Below are 18,828 nucleotides of genomic sequence, written 5' to 3' on the forward strand. Positions count from 1 at the left end.
ATAAAATAAAATGAGCATGAATACAAATATCTTATACAATAATTAGATATAACATTAGCAATTAAAATATAACTGTATTTTTTTATTCATTAAAATATAATTCTATATTAATAATAAGAAAAGAAAAAATTTTAGTGGGGGCAATTACCCCACTTTCATGGATCCCTGTATAGTATACAATTAAACGTAGAGGTAAAGGCGTAAAGTTGAAAACATGTAAAATGATGGAGAAAAAGATTACTTCTTCAAAGGAGTTCATCCATTTAAGTAATTAAAAATGTATTTATTTTTAATTAATTTCATAAGCTAAGATTTTCTTATAATTTATTAAATAAACCATAGCAGCTATATTTTACAAACAAATTCACTTTAGATAAGAAGAATAATGGCTCTACCACATTGTTCTCACATTTTGTAAAATTGGTATTAATGTAACAAATTATACGTAGTAAACTGGTAAGTATTATGTTAACTATTGAATACTACTGATCATCCTATGAAGCATATACTAATTTTAGATGAGTCTCTAAAATGTATAGATATTGAAACAAATAATGTTTCGTAAATGTACTTGAGAATATAATTTAGTCATATATTTTAAACTTAATGTTTATTTATGTGTTCAAACTTCTAATAAAAAATATATATGCTTAAGCAATACTTTACCAAAATATATAAAATCTAGCTCTACAAAGAAATTATTTATAGTGTTGGATTTTGCTGGTGAGAAAAAATGTCACATTATTAATGTATACATTATTTCAATATAAAGACAAAGAATTGTGATAATAAGTTTACATTGTATAGTTCAACTAAATCACATTTTTTTAAGTAAAAAAATAAAATCACAATTAAAGCCAATGCATCAACTAAAATAATAACATTTTTTAATCATCCTTGATTTAAATAACTCAATTATTTATCTGCTCATTGCCAGGTTCATATCTAATTTCTTCTAAAAAGGCAACCCTCATGGTATTCAAGGATTAATTGACTAGCTTCCTTTCACAGGTATCATTGAATATAATCTTGTAGGCATTGCTGCCTGTGATCTTGGACCAAATATGTCACTGCTCTAAGACTCTAACCAGAAATCTTGGAGTTCCTATCATTAACTATTTTCCTACAAAAAAGAAAGAACAAATAGAAACAAAGAGTACAAAATCAGACCATTTGTCGCAAAAACTGTCGAAACATGTGTCCAGAGGAGTTTAACCCGTTTCGTTGTCTGGATAGGATCCAACTCACCGTCTCCTCAGTATTCATGAATTTATCCAACACTATGTTGAAGAATTCTTCTACTATATACAGTCTCACTATGCAGTTTGCTACGCATCCTAATTGCTGATTTTTTTTTTTTTTTTTTAATGCTGCAACATTCATCTCATCTTCTGTCTGGACTCTGTAACAAGATAACTGAAGAGGATTCAGTTGTCTTATTTATTCTTCTTGCCACCAGCCAGAATGCGCTGGATTTGAAGCCCTCGGCTGAAAGCTTGGTTGTATAGCAGTCTAGTTTGGAATTCGGAAACAAAAGGGAACCAAGCCATTATGGCCACTGGTGCAAAGATAATCACTCCCATCACGTATTCATACCCTCTTGATAACGCTTTGATAGACCCCCACATTCCAATTCCCTTCACCAATGGCTTACATGCTTGAGCTATCTGCTCATATATAAAATCAGGGGCAAATCAGATAGAAGTAATTTTTCATTTACAGATAACAGCAAAATAAATCATGAGGGAAACTTGTCTAATAATATCACCAACGATTTAAGGAAAAATTTATTTACTAGATATTGAGATCTAACATAAAGAAACGTTCTTTTCAGTGAATTAGCCATTGCCTGGACAAGTGAACTTTATTTATGAGATAAAGGGCCTAATAACATACTGCTCGGATCAAATGCTGTATGTTCAATATCATCAAAAAAAAGAAATGTCCATCAAAACAAGAGGTACCTGTATAAATGCCCAACCTGTGGGCATAAAGGCTAGGAGGCTCGCAAAGATGTCACCAACTGTGAAACTAAGTAGGACAAACATCAAAATTAGAATGACAATGGTTCCAATAAACAGAAACATTTTGAGGAGACGAAACATCAGCTGGAAATCTGCACTGAATGTCTTGCTCCCCATGGACACTATCTGCAGTTTCAGACGCAAGAACGGCACCAATTAGTTAATAGAATAGTTATTAACCTCAAGCATGGAAAAGCTTTAACTCATTATGAACCACCTGATCATTGAATACTGACCTTCAAGATGACTATGACAGCCACTACAACTAACCAGGACAGACCATAAACCTGAGAGAGAAAATGCATGTTAGAAAAATCTTCTCTCATACACACCCCTGCCTTTTATTTCTTTTTCTTTTTGGTTCACTCAGGGAGGGTGGTAAAGGACTAAATTCTCTTTTGACCAAGGAACTTTGTCTAAAATGTATATTACAATATAGTATGGATAGATGTGTGCAGTCAAACCCTGAGGATGCAGATTCAAAAGTTTGATATGAAAATGGGCAAGTATAATTAAATTGGCAAGAAAAATTACCCCGATACTCTTGTCACCTCTAGCAACATGTAGATGATACACAATCCCATACTGATAGACAAAGAAACGCAGGGCAAGAATGACCTCCCAAATCCTCCCCCAAATCCCAGTGTACTGCAGATGTTCCTGCTCCTCATCCCACCATGATTCCCAGCTCTTAATTGAAGGAACACCAATACCACCTCGACTACTTATCCATTTTGCCCAATCATCCCAATCCTCAACAATCTTCTGCCACTCAAATCCCGATGGGTTAAAAAGGAAAGGACTGAACAACCAAGAACATGCCAAAAACCACATTGATACTGAGAGAAGGGCATATGCTGTTGAATCAGGAGCTGCTGATCCATAAAGCCTATAACATATAAGCAGTATAGAAATCTCTATCCCTTTTACAAAGTGACTCCTAGAATACATCCTGTAGTTATCTGCAAACCTCTCGTGACGAACTACAAAACCACGCCCAGTTGCTCTGTACTTTGCCCCTCCATGCAGGAGAGTGCGCCCAAAATAGTGCATCTTAGTCCCTAGTGAGAAAGTGAAGAAAACGGGTGCTAGCTGCAGCTGCATTATTATGATGTCACTTAGTGCAGTTCTGAATCCTCTCTCTAGTCCAATTTCCATAACCATGGGAAGAGTCATCAGAAGACCTATTTGAACAAGGGATTGGGAAGCCATTGCTGCCTTTAATGGATCATCTCCCTTTTTCCTGGCTATCTTAATTATAGCCTCCTCCAATCCACTCAATGACAGGTAAAATCTGCCATAGAGGAAAGCATATACCGTGATGGCCACTAACTGTGAACAGCAGAAAAAAGCTTTACTGCTTGATGTGGGGTTAGCTAATTAAGCACATAGGATAAAAAGTCAAAAGACATAAAATGAAGACAATTATATAGCTCCCATGTAGAAATTGCCAGATGTTAGTGTTTAAGTGATCAATTATCAGAAAATTTCCATATCCAATCCACTTATTGGATATTATTTTATCAAAAGACACCGTTAGGTAATTTTAATAACAGAATTTCCTGAATAAACCTTATTGCTTTAATAAAAGATGTTCAGTATTATATTGCTTGAACCAAAAGCATTAAGTGTTACCATTGAGCTGATATAAAATCCAACGGTTGTAAAGTAAAATGATAGCATGCGGAAAAAGTCAAATCGATGCCCCAGTCTGTAGATGTCCCTGCTTAGTATCTGCTCTCCATTACCACAGGCCACTTTTGCTTCAAAAAGAGAGATTTGATTGAGCCCTACATCTCTACCCTTTCCAACTTGGATATATTCATGATGAGTAACATTCCCACGTCTTAGTGTTGAGTTGAATCCTGTATAGGCAAAGGCATATGATGCAAAGGTAGAAATATCAAATATTGCTGCTAAAAAAAGATGTATCAAGAATGTTACCAGCAAATATATCCTCGCTCAGATTGATGCCACAAGAAGCCTTGCTGATTCCTCCACGGGTAAAATGGAAAATTCTATCAAAAACATCCGGATGACCATAGTGGAATCGAACCCTATATTTGAAAAAATCTAACATAAGTCAGAAAATGTGTATTCTATATTATATGTATTTTAATTCTCTTGCAATAACGGCTGAAGACATCAAAAAGAAAAATCCAATAGTTGACTGATTATTGCCTCCATGAAAATCAAATATGAGGGAGGGAAAAAGCAGGAAATCCATCAGTAAGCGAATCTCGGAACAACTATGGTTTGAATATGTTAACCTTTGAAACTTGTTTTAAATATCTTGCATGCATCACACTCTTAAATGCTGCCTTGATTAGACATGTGTTTCTCAGGAGGATCCTAATTTATGGAAAGTCAGTCATATAATAAGAAACACAACAAACAAAAACTTACTTTAGTGGTCTAGCAAGAACTCTTTGACCAATAGTGACAAAGCTAGTTTCTTGGTTTGACATAAACCAGGCCAAGGAAGAGACACTGTAACAAACAATAAAAAATTAAGTAATACAGGGTTCTAAACACAACAAAGTGTTAGCTCTAAGTAGAAAAATATTCATAACCTTCCAGTGAAAATATGCTCACGAACACCTAATATGGTGGGGGGGCGCACTCCATGATCCTCATTAAATTCTTCCAGAAGGTTACGCATTTTCAAAGCTTCTTCCAAATAATTATCCTAGAAGAAAATTTCAAATAAACCAATTTTAATAGACATCCATTGTCAACTTGTTCAAGCTTCACATTTTATATTGTTTTACCTGGTTCATGTCGATAGCCTGAAGAGCTTCCCCTCTAGTAAAAATGATGGCATGATTTTGGTTTTCTGGCTTTCCTTCTCCTAACTTTGCTGGGCCCGGAAGCTTTATTCGATATATTTCCTTCAGAGGAGACACGAAAACAATCATTTCTAAGGTAAACCACTAGTAATTAACTACCTCTTCTTTGACATCAACATGCATTTACTTGGTCAAGATTGTCCACAGCTTTGACCAATACAGAATAATAAACTTTCTGTACTTTTCCACCTTCTCTTTCTTCAACTTCATCAATATATGCAACACGAAGTGAGGGATTGCTATAAATGAAGAACCAAAACTTAGATTCTTAAATTAAGAACTAGGGAAACTAAAAGGCAAATTAGATTCTTCAATTTTATTTAACAAAAGGAGAACATACTTAACCATCAAATTCAGGATATCTGTTGCACGACGGTCTCCAGAGCGCTTCTGATTCCCATATTGCTGACAGGTCGCAACGTATGTGAATTTCAAGTCAGCCATAGCCTCTAAACGGGCATATAAGGATCTCTGACTCTTTTTTTCTTCCTCAGATGGAACAGCAATAGCTTTATAACCATCGAATATCTCTGCTCACAAGACAAAAATAACATGCAATCTTCTTAGCAGATAAATAATCTTTTTTTTTTCAAGCACCATGATGAATACGACAAGTACTTTTACTGGAAAGCATATTAATGAATAAATGTTTGTTAAGAGTTGAAGGTATGTATACATAAGAAAAGACTGAGCCAACTGTTTGGAAAAAACTGTGAATCATCCCCCCCCCCCCCCCCATTTTACCTACTAGATTTAGCTAAATATCTCAGAATAAAAGGAACTTAATCTTACCTTTTTCAGAAGCCATATCAAGAAATGCCTGGAGCTTTATTGCTCGTCGGTAGTACATCATTCCCCTAACTACATTAGAAGAGGAAAAAAATCAGTTGACCTGATCCAGCCTGAGGGGACGGGAAAGGGAGTCACCATATACCTGTCCTACAAAGTGTTTGTCCCCTTAATGAGGCCCAGTGACGTAGCTGTAATATATTCTCCTCTTTCTCCCATATATCACTATCTTTCTTACAATCAAGTCGCTCCAAGAAGTTATTCCATTCCTCTGGCAACATTACTAAATTTTAGCCAGTCCATTCTCTACTAGCAATACACAATTAAGTTATATTGTGAGTTATTACAAACCAGGGAAGATCTTTTGAAGGTAATACATGATTGACACACCATCTTCATTCTCAACCTCAATGTCATTCTTAGAATATACTGTCTCTTCACTGTAGTATGGAGTTAGGACACTGAAAAGAAGAAACAAAAAAAGAGAGGCTATAAATAGGTACAGGGCAGCTTCAGCATGCATCAAATTTTGAATTTTATGCATAAAAAAAATTCCTTGACAAAAAATGTTAAATAACTAAAAAAGGATATTTTGTGTCTACTGTATAAGATAATAATCCGATGATAGCTGAAGTCATCACATTGACACATTCTAAAGAAAACATCACATAACACTAACACTGATGGATATGGCTTCTGTTCTATTGCCCTTGTTAGGACGTTGACATTTAATTTGCGTAGTTTAGTGTGCAAAATAAAAACATGATGTTCCAGCAGTTTATAATCTCTATAAGACATAACATGGGCACATATCTTTGTGGCCATGTAATTAAGGAATCTGCAGCAGACCTGAATGAGAGCATTTTACGTACTCGAGGAGCACGTGGCATATCCATGAACAATGAATTGGTAAAGAATGAAACCCTTCTACGTACTTCACTGTTTGTTGGAACTTCAACGGCAGTTTCCTTGACAGTCAAGAGTAGATAAAGACGTCTAATCTGAAACAACCACAATGATTCATTGGTTATATAAGCATTTGGATCTTTGAATAATAATAATATAAACTATAAAAAATAAAGAATTAAAATTGAAGTTACATTACTAAGTACCTGTTCCTCCCATTGTGCTGTAACCACAGGAGGGAATAGTATAGCAGGTTTTGCCTCTGTACCAGCAAAAACTTGTTGTCCGGTATCCTTACTACTTTGATGAAGTTCTGCCAATTCGCTGATGAACATCAAAAGTAAAAAATCAAGCATTATTATTTTCAATGAAAGATCCATGAGCTATCATAATAATGTATTCCAAATTCAGTGGCTTTAAGTTAAACCAACCTGATTTCATTCACCATCATATCAGTGACCACTTCTAACATGTCTTGCAGCAAGACCACCACTGTACCCCGCTTGGATGGATCTCCATTTTTCTGAGACAAGAAATCAGTGCACAAGTTTCAAAATATAATGGTTAAAGACAAGCTACAATTCAAGAATATGAACTACATATATAGTTAGTTTTGTTTTGAATGGTTCACCATGATTTCCACAAGCTCCACGAACTTCTTACAAAGGGAGGGTAGAAAGCCCATACGGAAATTTGTAAGAAGTGTATTCTTTGAGATGTTGCTCTCGACTTCTTTGATGATGGAGGAAATTATACTGGTTCATCACAATTGATTCAGAAGTACGATAAGAATTTAATTGAATTAAATGTTCGTAGCTTCAATTATATGTGCTACTTAAGAAAACAGCAAACAGCTGATAAGAAAAATATCAAATGATCCTCTGTACTTCAAATATGCAATTATGAATTAATATGGCTCAAATTAATATTGATTACACAAGTTAGCGGTTAACCATTCCTTCATTCATTTATTTACCTAGTGTAGTCAAGTAGCTCAGAAATAGATCTAAAATCTAGCTAGATTATAAAAGGAAAAATAAAAAGACTTAGTGTAATTGCTATTCACGAAATTCAAAAAGACTGATAGACCACATGAACAAATTTGAACTCTTTGTACAAAAACAGATCTAAGCAGGATAGAAGATTAATGAAACTGGGTCTAATTTGCACCAATAAAAAATAATATAATCCATTAATCTTGAATAGCCCTTCTGGCATGAAGTGTAAACTAAATTCAAATGCACCAACACAAGATGACAACAGATACCTTTTTTCAGTTTCTCCTATCACTAAATCATGTAGAACATGTTTAAAGGATTCATAGCATTCAATCACAGCACATTTCATATATTCATCAGCACATATGCGCTTCCAAAGATCAGAGTCCCTCCCTCGAAACTGAGTTGCCATATCTAGTGCTACAGTAATCTGTAAGTCTGACAGCGTCAATCATATAGACTGATAATAAACATATGAATATTGAAATTGAATCACATTAACCTACCTTGCTTGCAAGCAAAAATGGTGGCCACTGAATTATTTTCAGATTATGACCCAATGAGTAAGGAACTAGCAAAAGATCCATCTCCCTGGAGTCATGCAAACATAGTTTAGTCCTAAATAGGAGATGGGCAGAAAAATGAAAAGATAGAAAACAAAGCAGCTAAAGAGATTAGATCTGAGGTCCTTTCCTATCACTTATGAGATCTTCCTCGCGGAAACTGCAAATAATCTCATTCCATAATTGGGCAAATTTGGCAGCTTCATTTCTTTTGCTTGCAGTAATCTATACAAGAATGGAAACTAAAGTGAAGATTGACTAATACATATATTTTAATGTAGTTATTTAAGTAAATGTGGTAGCAACCTCAGAAAATTTCTTTGAGAAAGAGAATCTTCCTTTTTGCTTCTTATCAGAAGGAACCAAGCATGTGTTGAATGCACCAGGCAATGACTGAAACCGTGATCTTAGCATGCTCAGAGTGCGTATCTGTGGAATCATATAAATAACAACATTAACTGACTGTTAAAAGATGGTCAACTATTATACTCTTTGAATCCATAGAAGTAATTGATCCAAAGTTCACCCATTAAATGAAAAGGAAAATCTGACTTCGTTACAAATTGAATACTTAATAATTTCATAGAAGAGGAATGAATGCTAGTAAGACATTATTTTAGACACTAATATTGATTGAAATTTATTGGGACTTACGAAATTATTGAGTTCCCTATTCAATGGGTCACATCCACTCATGATTTTTTAGTCTAAATTAATAAATTTTAGCCAGCAATAAAGAATATGTTAAAAAGAGTTATTGATAAGTGCAATTCTATCTCATAAAAACATAATCAAAATGATGCTCCAGTACTTTGCATCCAAAAGGATCCTATAAATTTCTTAACTTGATTAAATAGATTTAGGGTTTCTATATGAGCTTGTGTTTTACAAACAAAATTAGAAAGTCAATAAGATAATGGATCTCAAATTCTCTTTGGACATGACAAGATAAAAATAAAATAAAATTTATGATGACCTCTCCTAGACGATCAAAGGCTCCAACAAGACCACCGTACAAAGTTGAGAAGATTGCATACCAAATTTGAGTGTCCATGAAATAAACCTGTATTGAAGTAAATAATGAGAAGATACACTAAGATAACTGTACTAGAGAAAAGAATAATATATGTACACATAACCAGGATATATAACATACACACCAAAAGTACAGGAGCCCAGAGTGCAACTACTGCACTATAGTTATTTCGAGCTGCATAGATTTGAATATCTTAGATCTATAAAATTAACAGCAATATACAATGTAATCATGAAAAGGAGAAGAAACTACCATTGGGAAAAAATGCATGCCAGCCATAATTAACACGTCGAATGCTCATTATGTCCTTTGTTGGCCTAACTAGAGGTTTTATCTGAAGATAGATACAACAGTTAGAAAGATGCCAAATATATTTACAAGGCTAGCTTATTAGGTAACAACTACTATCATATAAGATATTTTACCTGGACAAAAAAGCTGAATAAAAATTTACATGTCAAAAGCAACAACCAGAATATAGTGTACCTGAAATTCATGAAAGAATATAGATGATGGAACAATTTTCAAACAATAAACAAAGGAACAATAAAATATATTATTTTAGTAACATAGTGTTGTGTGAAACATACTTCATGAGAGCAAATTGACTATCATGCATTCCTCTTCCAACATAGATGCTTGGCTGCATGGGGAGAAATGATCATTTAAAAATGGACAAATGATACCCAAAGAATCCAAAATTATTGATATAAGTTCAGAAAACAGATATGTTTTTAAAGACTACCAGTTACTAATTAATACTATTCACACATTCAAAAGGTAAATAGAAAAATAATGACTTAAAACAAAAGTTAGTGCTACAACTCGGATTCTTTGGAAGAGTTCAAGACCATAAATGTTGGGATTATAAATGTACAAAATCATAGTGATTAATAGAAGAATCAATTCTGTGGGCAAATTGTGTCCTAAGAGTAAGAAGTTCTAAATCAAACATTCTCACCAGACACCAAAAGAAACTATAACAGAAAGATGAAGTGGAAACTCGTTAGGTATATTTTTTGCCACAAAAAGTTAGTTGAACCTTGAAATGGATTCCCAAACAAGTAGAAGAAAATCTTTGATCAGACAAGGTAAACTATCAAACTAGAAAAGTGTAATGGTTTGTTTTGTAAAGTCCAAATTCTAAAAGTTTCTAACATGTAGATCATAGCCATAAATCTCATGCAAGTCCAAAATTGTTTTGTACTCATTGATTTGCATTAAGATTAATGTAATATATACTGTTCAAATAAATAAAACTCCGAACTATTTAATTTTATTCTTACTTGTTCAAAATCTGACACAAATGATTGACATGATGGATTGCTACAATTCAACTATAGGATAGAAAAATTACATGGTACAGGAAGCTACTGCATGTTGTAGTCAAATATCTTGTGAAATTAAAAAAGAAAAAAAAAACCTTCAAATTAGTGCTTCGCTATCAATTTCTGCAAGATACAAATTGTGTGTAAATAAATGCATGTATATATTTTGCATAAGAACTTCAGACTTCTTGGTATTGAAGGGGAACACTCCAACTGGAAAAAGTCCTTATTAGGAAATTAGCTATATGCTCTTCAAAGTCACAGATATCAGTCATATCAAATTAACTAAAACAAATGTTTAGGCCCGTATTCAAATTTGCATTACTTTCAGAATAACCAATAATTACATCAAAAGAGGCCCTTTACCAACAGAGTCATTTAATTTACAACCATGAAAAGAAATAGTTAAATATATAAGTGTATAAGACATGAGTACCTGAGACCACCATAAGAAGAGTCTGACTATGTGCCAGTCTGAGTTTTCAATCCAACGCCTTAACATTGGGAAAAGAAACAGAACAGCTGCTAGTAAATTTGGAAGCAAATATAATGCAACTGCCAGCATGTAAAATGCTGGAATGCCTCTTATTTGTTTGAAAAAGGAAAGCAACTGCTTCAGACCCTGAGGTGCACCCTTGAAGGAATGAACATAGAAGAGTGGAAGAATGATAACCCAAAAAAGACTGACAAAGACTTTAAGAATATTTCTTAGCACATCAGTGAATTTCCATCGATGATAGCCTGGAAAGTTCAGGATCAGGTCCAAGATACCTAAATCATAGAAGAGGAACAGAAATGATAGTAAATTTCTATAAACAAGGATGAAGATAAAAAGAGCCGTCAAAAAGGAAAAAATAGATATTATAAAGCTTGGATGTATTTCAATACTTAAAAATGAAGGGAAAATAATGTAGAAAAAACAACTTATCTTTTGTTTCCAGAAAGGATCATTATAAATTTTTGTATAATACAAATTCAACAAACGAATTATCCAGGAAATGGTATAAATAAGCATCAACATTTAAGAAAACAATTTCTACATTCAATCTGAAATATTGGAGGTAAAGTGTATAGATTGAGAATCTGCAAGGTATGGATTATTCATTAGAGTCATTACAAAACATTTAGGCATGGATATGATCAGCAAATAATTTACGACATGTAAATCCTCAACGGAAGTAGCCTATTGATCTTATATAAATTGTCACTACAGAATTTCTTTTCTAAATAAAACACTTGAAAATTTGTAGCAAGGATGTGCTAGGAACAACTCATGCACCTGACTCGCCTAACAATGAAATGGAGGCAAAGAACCCTGATAGCATTGTATCATTTATTTAAAGAAGTGGAACTTGTCATGCCAAAAACTAAAATATAATTCAGTTCTATCTTGCTTCTCACATGACTTATTGTACTGCTCACATGACATTTTCTTGTAATTTAGAACAAATGAAATGCCAAGATTTTTGAGCTAATAGGAAAATCAGACCATCAATATAAAATTCTTGATACTAGTGATCCTTGATAATTGAGTGTGATAAATATATATTAATAAAAACAACTTAAGGGAACATATCATACTTTGAAGCAAGCGCAGAATGGATGCTGTGATGAATATACTAGATAGATTATATAAGACATCCTTCTGAAATATATCCGTCAGTGAAATCCCTTCCCAAGCAATAATGAACATCACCTGTAATAAGAATGCTCAAGCCTTGTCATAACTATAATAAAGGGGAAAGTAAAGGTATAAGCATTTCCTTTGGTTGAATTAAATACCTGCAAACCCAGTATAAAAAATGTCCACAGACGGTCAAAGCTGCGGAAGATGTGCCAGAATGTTCGTGTCTCAACAAAATTTGATTTGCCAGTTTTTCCAGATTTTCTTGCAGCAGCACCATTTCTTCCCTGAAACAAAATTTATACAAATACTGAAAATAAAGTAAATTGCAATCATGCCAGTAGCTCCTTAGGAGGTAATTACCTGTGCCAAATCACTTGTTGATTTAAAGTATTCACCATCATTACGCATGGGCCATCCTAGAGAAAAGCAATCAGATGACCTGGAACAAAAAATAGACACTGTAAATTAATAAATGATTAAGCAAACCAACAAAGTCAATTTCAGTAATAAAATCCTAAAGAAAAACAGACCAGAAATACTCATTTAGATCATCATAGTTGCACCATGCTGAGTGCGGAGCCTTTCCATGTCCACTCTTCTTTGCTTCCTAGATTGATTAACATGATTAATAACTTTACTAATCATTGTAGATAGCATAGGCACCCAAAGTATTATGATGATGTCATGAGAGACAAAATCTTACCTTTTGTATTACTTGATACAGGGGAGTTATAACCTTGCGCAGGAATGCCTCATCATCACCACCATAAGAAGGCTTGATATTTTCACCAGTAACAATGCTGACATTTCCAGCCAATAAACCATGGAGTTCATATGCCATCTGAGGTTATTTATAGTTGGCCATTATTAGCATATGCAAAAATAAGTTACAAATTAAAAAATATTAAAAAGAGAAAACAACTACATTGCATTTGCAAAAGCATTATAACACTGAGATATTATGGAACACATGGAACCAGCTAGGCTCATATCTCAACATTTGTAACTATAGTACCACTGGTACTAGTTTCAGATATATATAATATTATTTTTGCTGAGCAAAAAACAATGGAACACATGGAAAGTGTACTCACATTGTGAAATATGTAGCATAGACACTCTGGCATGAAACGAACATTGGATGCTTCACCCCAGATAAGAAGATACAAGCCCATATAAAGCAACTTCCTCTGCTGTATCTCTTGCTGACCTTGAGGAAGTCTGCGTAAAAAACACAATAAGCACTTTTAATACAACTTTTGCGATTTTATCACTGAAGCTGATACTCTTATATCTCACCGTAAACTATGTTTTCGTCCCAAGAATTTGCACCATGATTTGTAATTCTTGAAGAGATTTTTCATCACTGAATCAACAGCCCGATCATCGAGCTGATTTGGTAAAACCGAAAGTTAAACAAATGAAAAAAAAAAACATACAATTTAACTTCTAGCCAAAAGCAAAGCAGGCTACTCTGATAGCTACGATAAAAAAAGATTGATAATGTAATATTGACAAGAGTTCTCTTGATTGCAGTTTTATCTTTATTTAGTCAATTACGCTTTGCCTAAAACAGAAAAAGTGAGAGACAGATACGTGCCAGGTTGAAAGGCTCGGGTCTAGGGTGTAGCCTTATATGAGAATTAGCAAGAAGCAAAATCAGATGCTCTCTCTGATTCCTGACGTTGTCCCTCTGCCCAAAACAAAGCAAACACATTAACAATTTAAGGAGACCAAACAAGAATCTAGGCAATCACAAATCTTCTCGTTCTGTTCACGCGCAAAATACATACCTGAAAGCCAAACATGGCTCTAAGCCAATCAAGCATGTCTAAATCTCCCGTTTTCTGCCTCTGTTGCTCAAATGAATTAGGCCAGTTCAAGCCACGAGTATTCCAAAGCGCAGAAACAGCAGCCTTAATCTAATAACAAAGAAAGCCAGAGAACTCAATGCAATGCAATGCCAGATAAAACACGACGACCCCCACATCAATTGGTTAAAAAGCAACACCTCTTCAAATTGCATAATGGGCACAGAAGCACCAGCAGCATCCAGAGGAAGAATATTGTAAGGCGTATAAATCTCCGTCTTCTCCTGGACATCTCTAGCAGCCGCAATAATCTGCACACACAAATTGAATATTGAAATGGGAATGAAATACCTACTGTCACAACAGAACAGAACTAAACTCTGAAAGGGTAGTGTGAACCGAGACGAACCTCAGGAGCAACTTCTTCGACCTTCTCAGTCTTGTTGACGGCACAAAGCACTTCGAATAGAACCCCAGCAGTCTGGTAAGCTTTGCTAAGCTGGGCTCTGCAGATGAATTTGGATTTCAAGGTTAGAGACGGAATTCATGGTGACGTGTGTGAAAGTTCACACATTGCATGTATCTAATCTACCTGTCTGCCTGATTCACTTGGTCGAGAGTTCTGACATAATGTTCATAATATTGCTGATAGTAAGATTGAATTTCTCTCGCATCTGTTTTCTTAGCCCGAGAGGCAAGACTAGTTGGATTGTCCTGGTGTAGCACAAGAAATTATGTAAAGATGAATCAGTGATCAGTACCACTTCTACCAGTCGCGGATGCTAATACATAGAAAGGGAGCAAATGATTTCTTCCAAATCGATTCTAATTTGCTAGGGAAAGGAAAAACTGACAAGTGATTTCAAGATGAAGCAAGAAGGTACTCCATAATAATAGCAATATAAATAAATATAAGTGGTATTTGCACATACTTATTTTTAAAAAATAAAACTTTTATACAGTTCAATATACATTCGTTTTTAGAGTTTAATTTCTCACTCAATCAATTAGAAATCATCTAGTAATTTGTAAGGATAACTTATCACAAATGATAATTTATAATCAGATGCATATGCACTATTTATTCTTATTTTTAACTCTTTTTGTAAAAAAAAAAAAATATAACAGTATCTATAATATATTAGACATTTTTACTGTTACATTATTTTTCCCATTTAATCGTATACTCTGTAAAAAGAAAAGAAAAATACTGCACACTTCCATTTCCTATTTAGCATTCATTTCTCCCTTATATTTTATTTTTTAAGAAAAATGTAGAGATTGTGTATTTTCCCCCGGCAAGAATTAAGATCATGATATGCAAAATTATAGTTAAAATTGGTTTGAAGATGATACTAATATTAAGAGTGAAACTCTCTCTGTCAGTCGTATAAAACTTTGCATGAAGAATATTAATTTCTGACTCGCTGTGTTGGTGCGTGCTGCAATTATAAACTTAATTTGAAAAATCTTGCATGCACTTACCCTCTCCAATCGCTGTAGTAACAACGTCTTAAACTGCCTGACGCCACGCCCGCTAGAACTCTGATCTAGCCTGTGCGCTTTTTCGAAGGCATAGAACCTACCTGCACATATTTAATTTTGCAATTAATTAACAATTAGCAAGTCGTTAAATTAATTAATAATAATGACAAGTGATTATATATCCATGGATGCATACAGAGATAAGCAACCCTGGGGCGCTCGGTTTCAATTTCGTTGGCGACTCTGAGAATGGGAGAAATGGAGGCGAGTGAGGAGGGCACGACGTCGTTGTCGAACACCTCCAGCGAAAACGTCGTCGTCGCGGCACTTCTTGATGGCCGCCGATTCAATACTGTCTGATCCGGATTCGACATTCTTCTTCCTCTCCACCGCCTATACACACATATTCAGAAATTTTTAATTGTGATTGCAACCAAAACCATCCAAAGATATATATATATAATAACTCCAGTTTTCTGCCTCTGTTGCTCAAATGAATTAAAGAATCAAAATCTTGAGATTGTCGGTAACGCGGGAAATTGAAGAATCAAAATCTTGGATCGGAAAGAAAGGGGAATTAGGATCGAAATGAAGACATAGGTGAGAGTGAGAAAGAACGAGTGGAAGAACACCGATTCCGGAGTGAGAGTGAGGGAAGCTAGAGAGCGAGATCAGTGCATGGCAATTCAACGGAAGTCCGTTTTCCTCTTCTCTTCTTGTCTATTTCTAACTTACCATTTCGTCAACCCAATATTTGGATTTTGGAACCAACTTCGTCCCGCGCGCCCATTATATAGAGACACACAATGCTATTTTTAATTATCAGAAGATTCTTTTAAAATTAAATAATTGACATTTAATTTAGGGATAAAAATGAAATGGGTATATTAAAAGAAATAAGGGATTAAAGAAAATTAAGTATATAGTTAAAGATAAAAATAAGTGGTTTGACAGAATTTTTTGACCAATTTTTAAATTAAATTAAAGAACAAATTTCACAGTCACTCTATTAAACTTTAACATATTACACACGTATCCCATATTTTAAATTATATTTCTTTTGTACCCACTGACCGAATCCGTTAATTAACGTTGTTAATGTATTTGTGAGAGATTAAAATTATCCTTTATAATTCTCAAATCTCTTATTTCATTGCTTTCTCGCATGTTCTGAAATCCCAGATTAGGACCCCCAAAAATGTGCTTTGCTAGGGTTAGTGTGACTAAAATTAATATCATTACTGTTGAAAGGATAGTATCCTAGGTAAACACATTCTTAAAGGACCACTTGTCTAATACGTGACTATCCTAGATAAATGAAATTAATATTGTTAATGTGTCTAAACTTAAGGAGATATTTGTGTATTTTGTTCTAAATAAAATTAAATTTGAAATCAAAATTAAGAAATATTTGAAACAAATAAAAATTTAAAAAAAATACTTAACACATATAATATTTAGATAAATGGTGTGCTCAGCTAGGGTGAGAATAATTCTTAAAAATACTCTATTTCAATTATAACTCTCCTCACATAAAAGAATTTATGATTAAATATCAATGTAAAAAAATTATGTTGTCGGTTTCTGATTAAATTCTTTCAAAAGATTGTACTCCAATTTAATATTTGAAAGAATAATTAGAAAGTTACTTATTTACTTTGAGAATTTTAAATATTTATTTTTATTAATGCTATATAATTTTATGTATATATATTGTGAATCTACGATCATTTAGAACTTTTTTCATAAATATATTTATTTTATACTCAAAGTTACTTTATTTTATAATAGAGCACTAAATAATGGATAAACAACCATAAAAACTATAAAATATATAAGAATGTTAAAGCTCAGAGAGGAACTCCAATTTAAAGAAATACATGTGAACTTTAATTATATATAACAAAAGATTATTTCATTTCGTAATGATATGTGAGATTTAGGCAGAAAACTAATTAACTGTGTCATTCTCATTACATTCAGATGGAACTTTAGATTTAGGAGAGAAAGATATATTAGGGTGTGTTTGGTTTCATTTTTTGTTTTTATTTTTTAAAAGCTATTTTTATTTTTAAAAAATTAGAATTCTGAAAACATGTTTGATTTGACTTCTTGTTTTTTGTTTTCAATAAATAAAAATATTGAAAATTTATTTTATATTGACTTTTTGTCTTCTTGTAATTTTATATTTTCTTAAAATTACACTACCACATTTTCATTCTATCCGAGATTTCTGTTTTCAATTAAAAATGTGATTTTATTGTTTTTATTCTCTGGTTCGTTTGAAAAATTATTTTCAGTAAAAATGTTTTAAAAAATCCAACCAAACACATTTTCATCACCATTTTCTGTTTTTCAGTGAAAACAATCAAACCAAACACTTCCATATTTTTTCACAACAACTTGACACAAAGATTTAAATCCTTAATAATAAGAAGTTCTTTAATCTTAAACTCAAAATTACTAGAAATTCTAGTTATCTTACAAATGGCTTCATCATGTGTTTAAAAACTTTACACTTGCACACGACTAATTAAAAATTTCGGTTGATTTGTGAGAACGAAAAAAAAAGACTATTTTTTTTTTACCTCTATGCACGGATTTTATGCTCTAAGTTTAAGCTATGTTTTTAAGATGCTAGTAATATATATGAAACATTTATATGGGGATCATAAATGAACTTGCATATTGAAATATCGAAATCTACATATTAATCGATTAATCAATTAATTTTTTTGAATTTTTTAGTAAAAAAATTACATTATCATATTAAGGCAGTTATTGACACAATAAACCTGAATTATACCAACAATACTAACAAGCTAATATTTCCAATAATCATGTAAAATATGCGAGACAAACTTTATATTTATATATATATATATATATATATATATATATATATATATAATTTTATTGTAATAAATTGATAATTTGATTTGTTTTTACCGTTATTCAATTGATATATTATTGTACATAATTTGAATTTAATAATTACTTCAAAAAAATATCTAAAATGATTTCTAACTTAATTAGCGTATGTAGAAATAAATTTTGTTTAATTTACTCCACTTAATAATTTTCTACGCACAATTAAATTTCATTATTTTAGCAATTAATTTGATAAATTCATTAAGTATATCAAATATATAAAAGTTCATATAACTTGAAAAACATTTAATATTTCCTCAATCATTTTTGTTTTAATGTCTATTCTTATCCTTTTTCACGTATAAGCACGTTAAACTTAAGATGATTCTTCGAGAATTTGATCACGCCATCCATATGTCCGAGGGAGCACCATGGGTAACATCAAGTGTTGTTTCTTTTTCCAGTTTTTATCAAGTATTATAAAATTAATTTCATGTTACGTGCATGGGATGACACAAAATGGTACATCACTTGTGGTTTG

General features: G+C 33.0%; 1 protein-coding gene and 1 non-coding gene across 2 annotated transcripts; both read right to left on the reverse strand.

Annotated features, from left to right (window-relative positions):
• Positions 1 to 870: 870 nt before the first annotated feature.
• On the reverse strand, positions 871 to 16,162 carry LOC114422012 (callose synthase 5-like). The gene is made up of 43 exons (XM_028388182.1): positions 16,035 to 16,162; positions 15,613 to 15,809; positions 15,417 to 15,517; positions 14,524 to 14,645; positions 14,341 to 14,437; positions 14,132 to 14,242; positions 13,914 to 14,042; positions 13,721 to 13,813; positions 13,420 to 13,511; positions 13,215 to 13,341; positions 12,824 to 12,961; positions 12,651 to 12,727; positions 12,481 to 12,559; positions 12,276 to 12,404; positions 12,075 to 12,189; positions 10,930 to 11,264; positions 9,756 to 9,808; positions 9,591 to 9,651; positions 9,418 to 9,499; positions 9,290 to 9,339; positions 9,106 to 9,192; positions 8,436 to 8,558; positions 8,260 to 8,354; positions 8,073 to 8,157; positions 7,836 to 7,996; positions 7,200 to 7,323; positions 7,000 to 7,091; positions 6,775 to 6,892; positions 6,512 to 6,663; positions 6,014 to 6,123; positions 5,808 to 5,933; positions 5,666 to 5,734; positions 5,214 to 5,403; positions 5,001 to 5,112; positions 4,796 to 4,915; positions 4,598 to 4,713; positions 4,431 to 4,514; positions 3,969 to 4,081; positions 3,660 to 3,889; positions 2,559 to 3,356; positions 2,261 to 2,311; positions 1,965 to 2,150; positions 871 to 1,667 (listed from the first exon to the last, which is right to left on the reverse strand). Exons 2-43 carry the CDS (start codon positions 15,788 to 15,790, stop codon positions 1,437 to 1,439), a joined length of 5,742 nt encoding a protein of 1,913 aa, XP_028243983.1. The 5' UTR covers positions 15,791 to 15,809; positions 16,035 to 16,162; the 3' UTR covers positions 871 to 1,436.
• LOC114424811 lies at positions 5,657 to 5,737 on the reverse strand. Its single transcript, XR_003669109.1, has one exon. It is a non-coding gene; the product is annotated as a small nucleolar RNA J33 (small nucleolar RNA).
• Positions 16,163 to 18,828: the final 2,666 nt, after the last annotated feature.

This window comes from Glycine soja, chromosome 8 (genome assembly GCF_004193775.1).
Source record: "Glycine soja cultivar W05 chromosome 8, ASM419377v2, whole genome shotgun sequence".
Lineage (NCBI taxonomy): Eukaryota > Viridiplantae > Streptophyta > Magnoliopsida > Fabales > Fabaceae > Glycine > Glycine soja.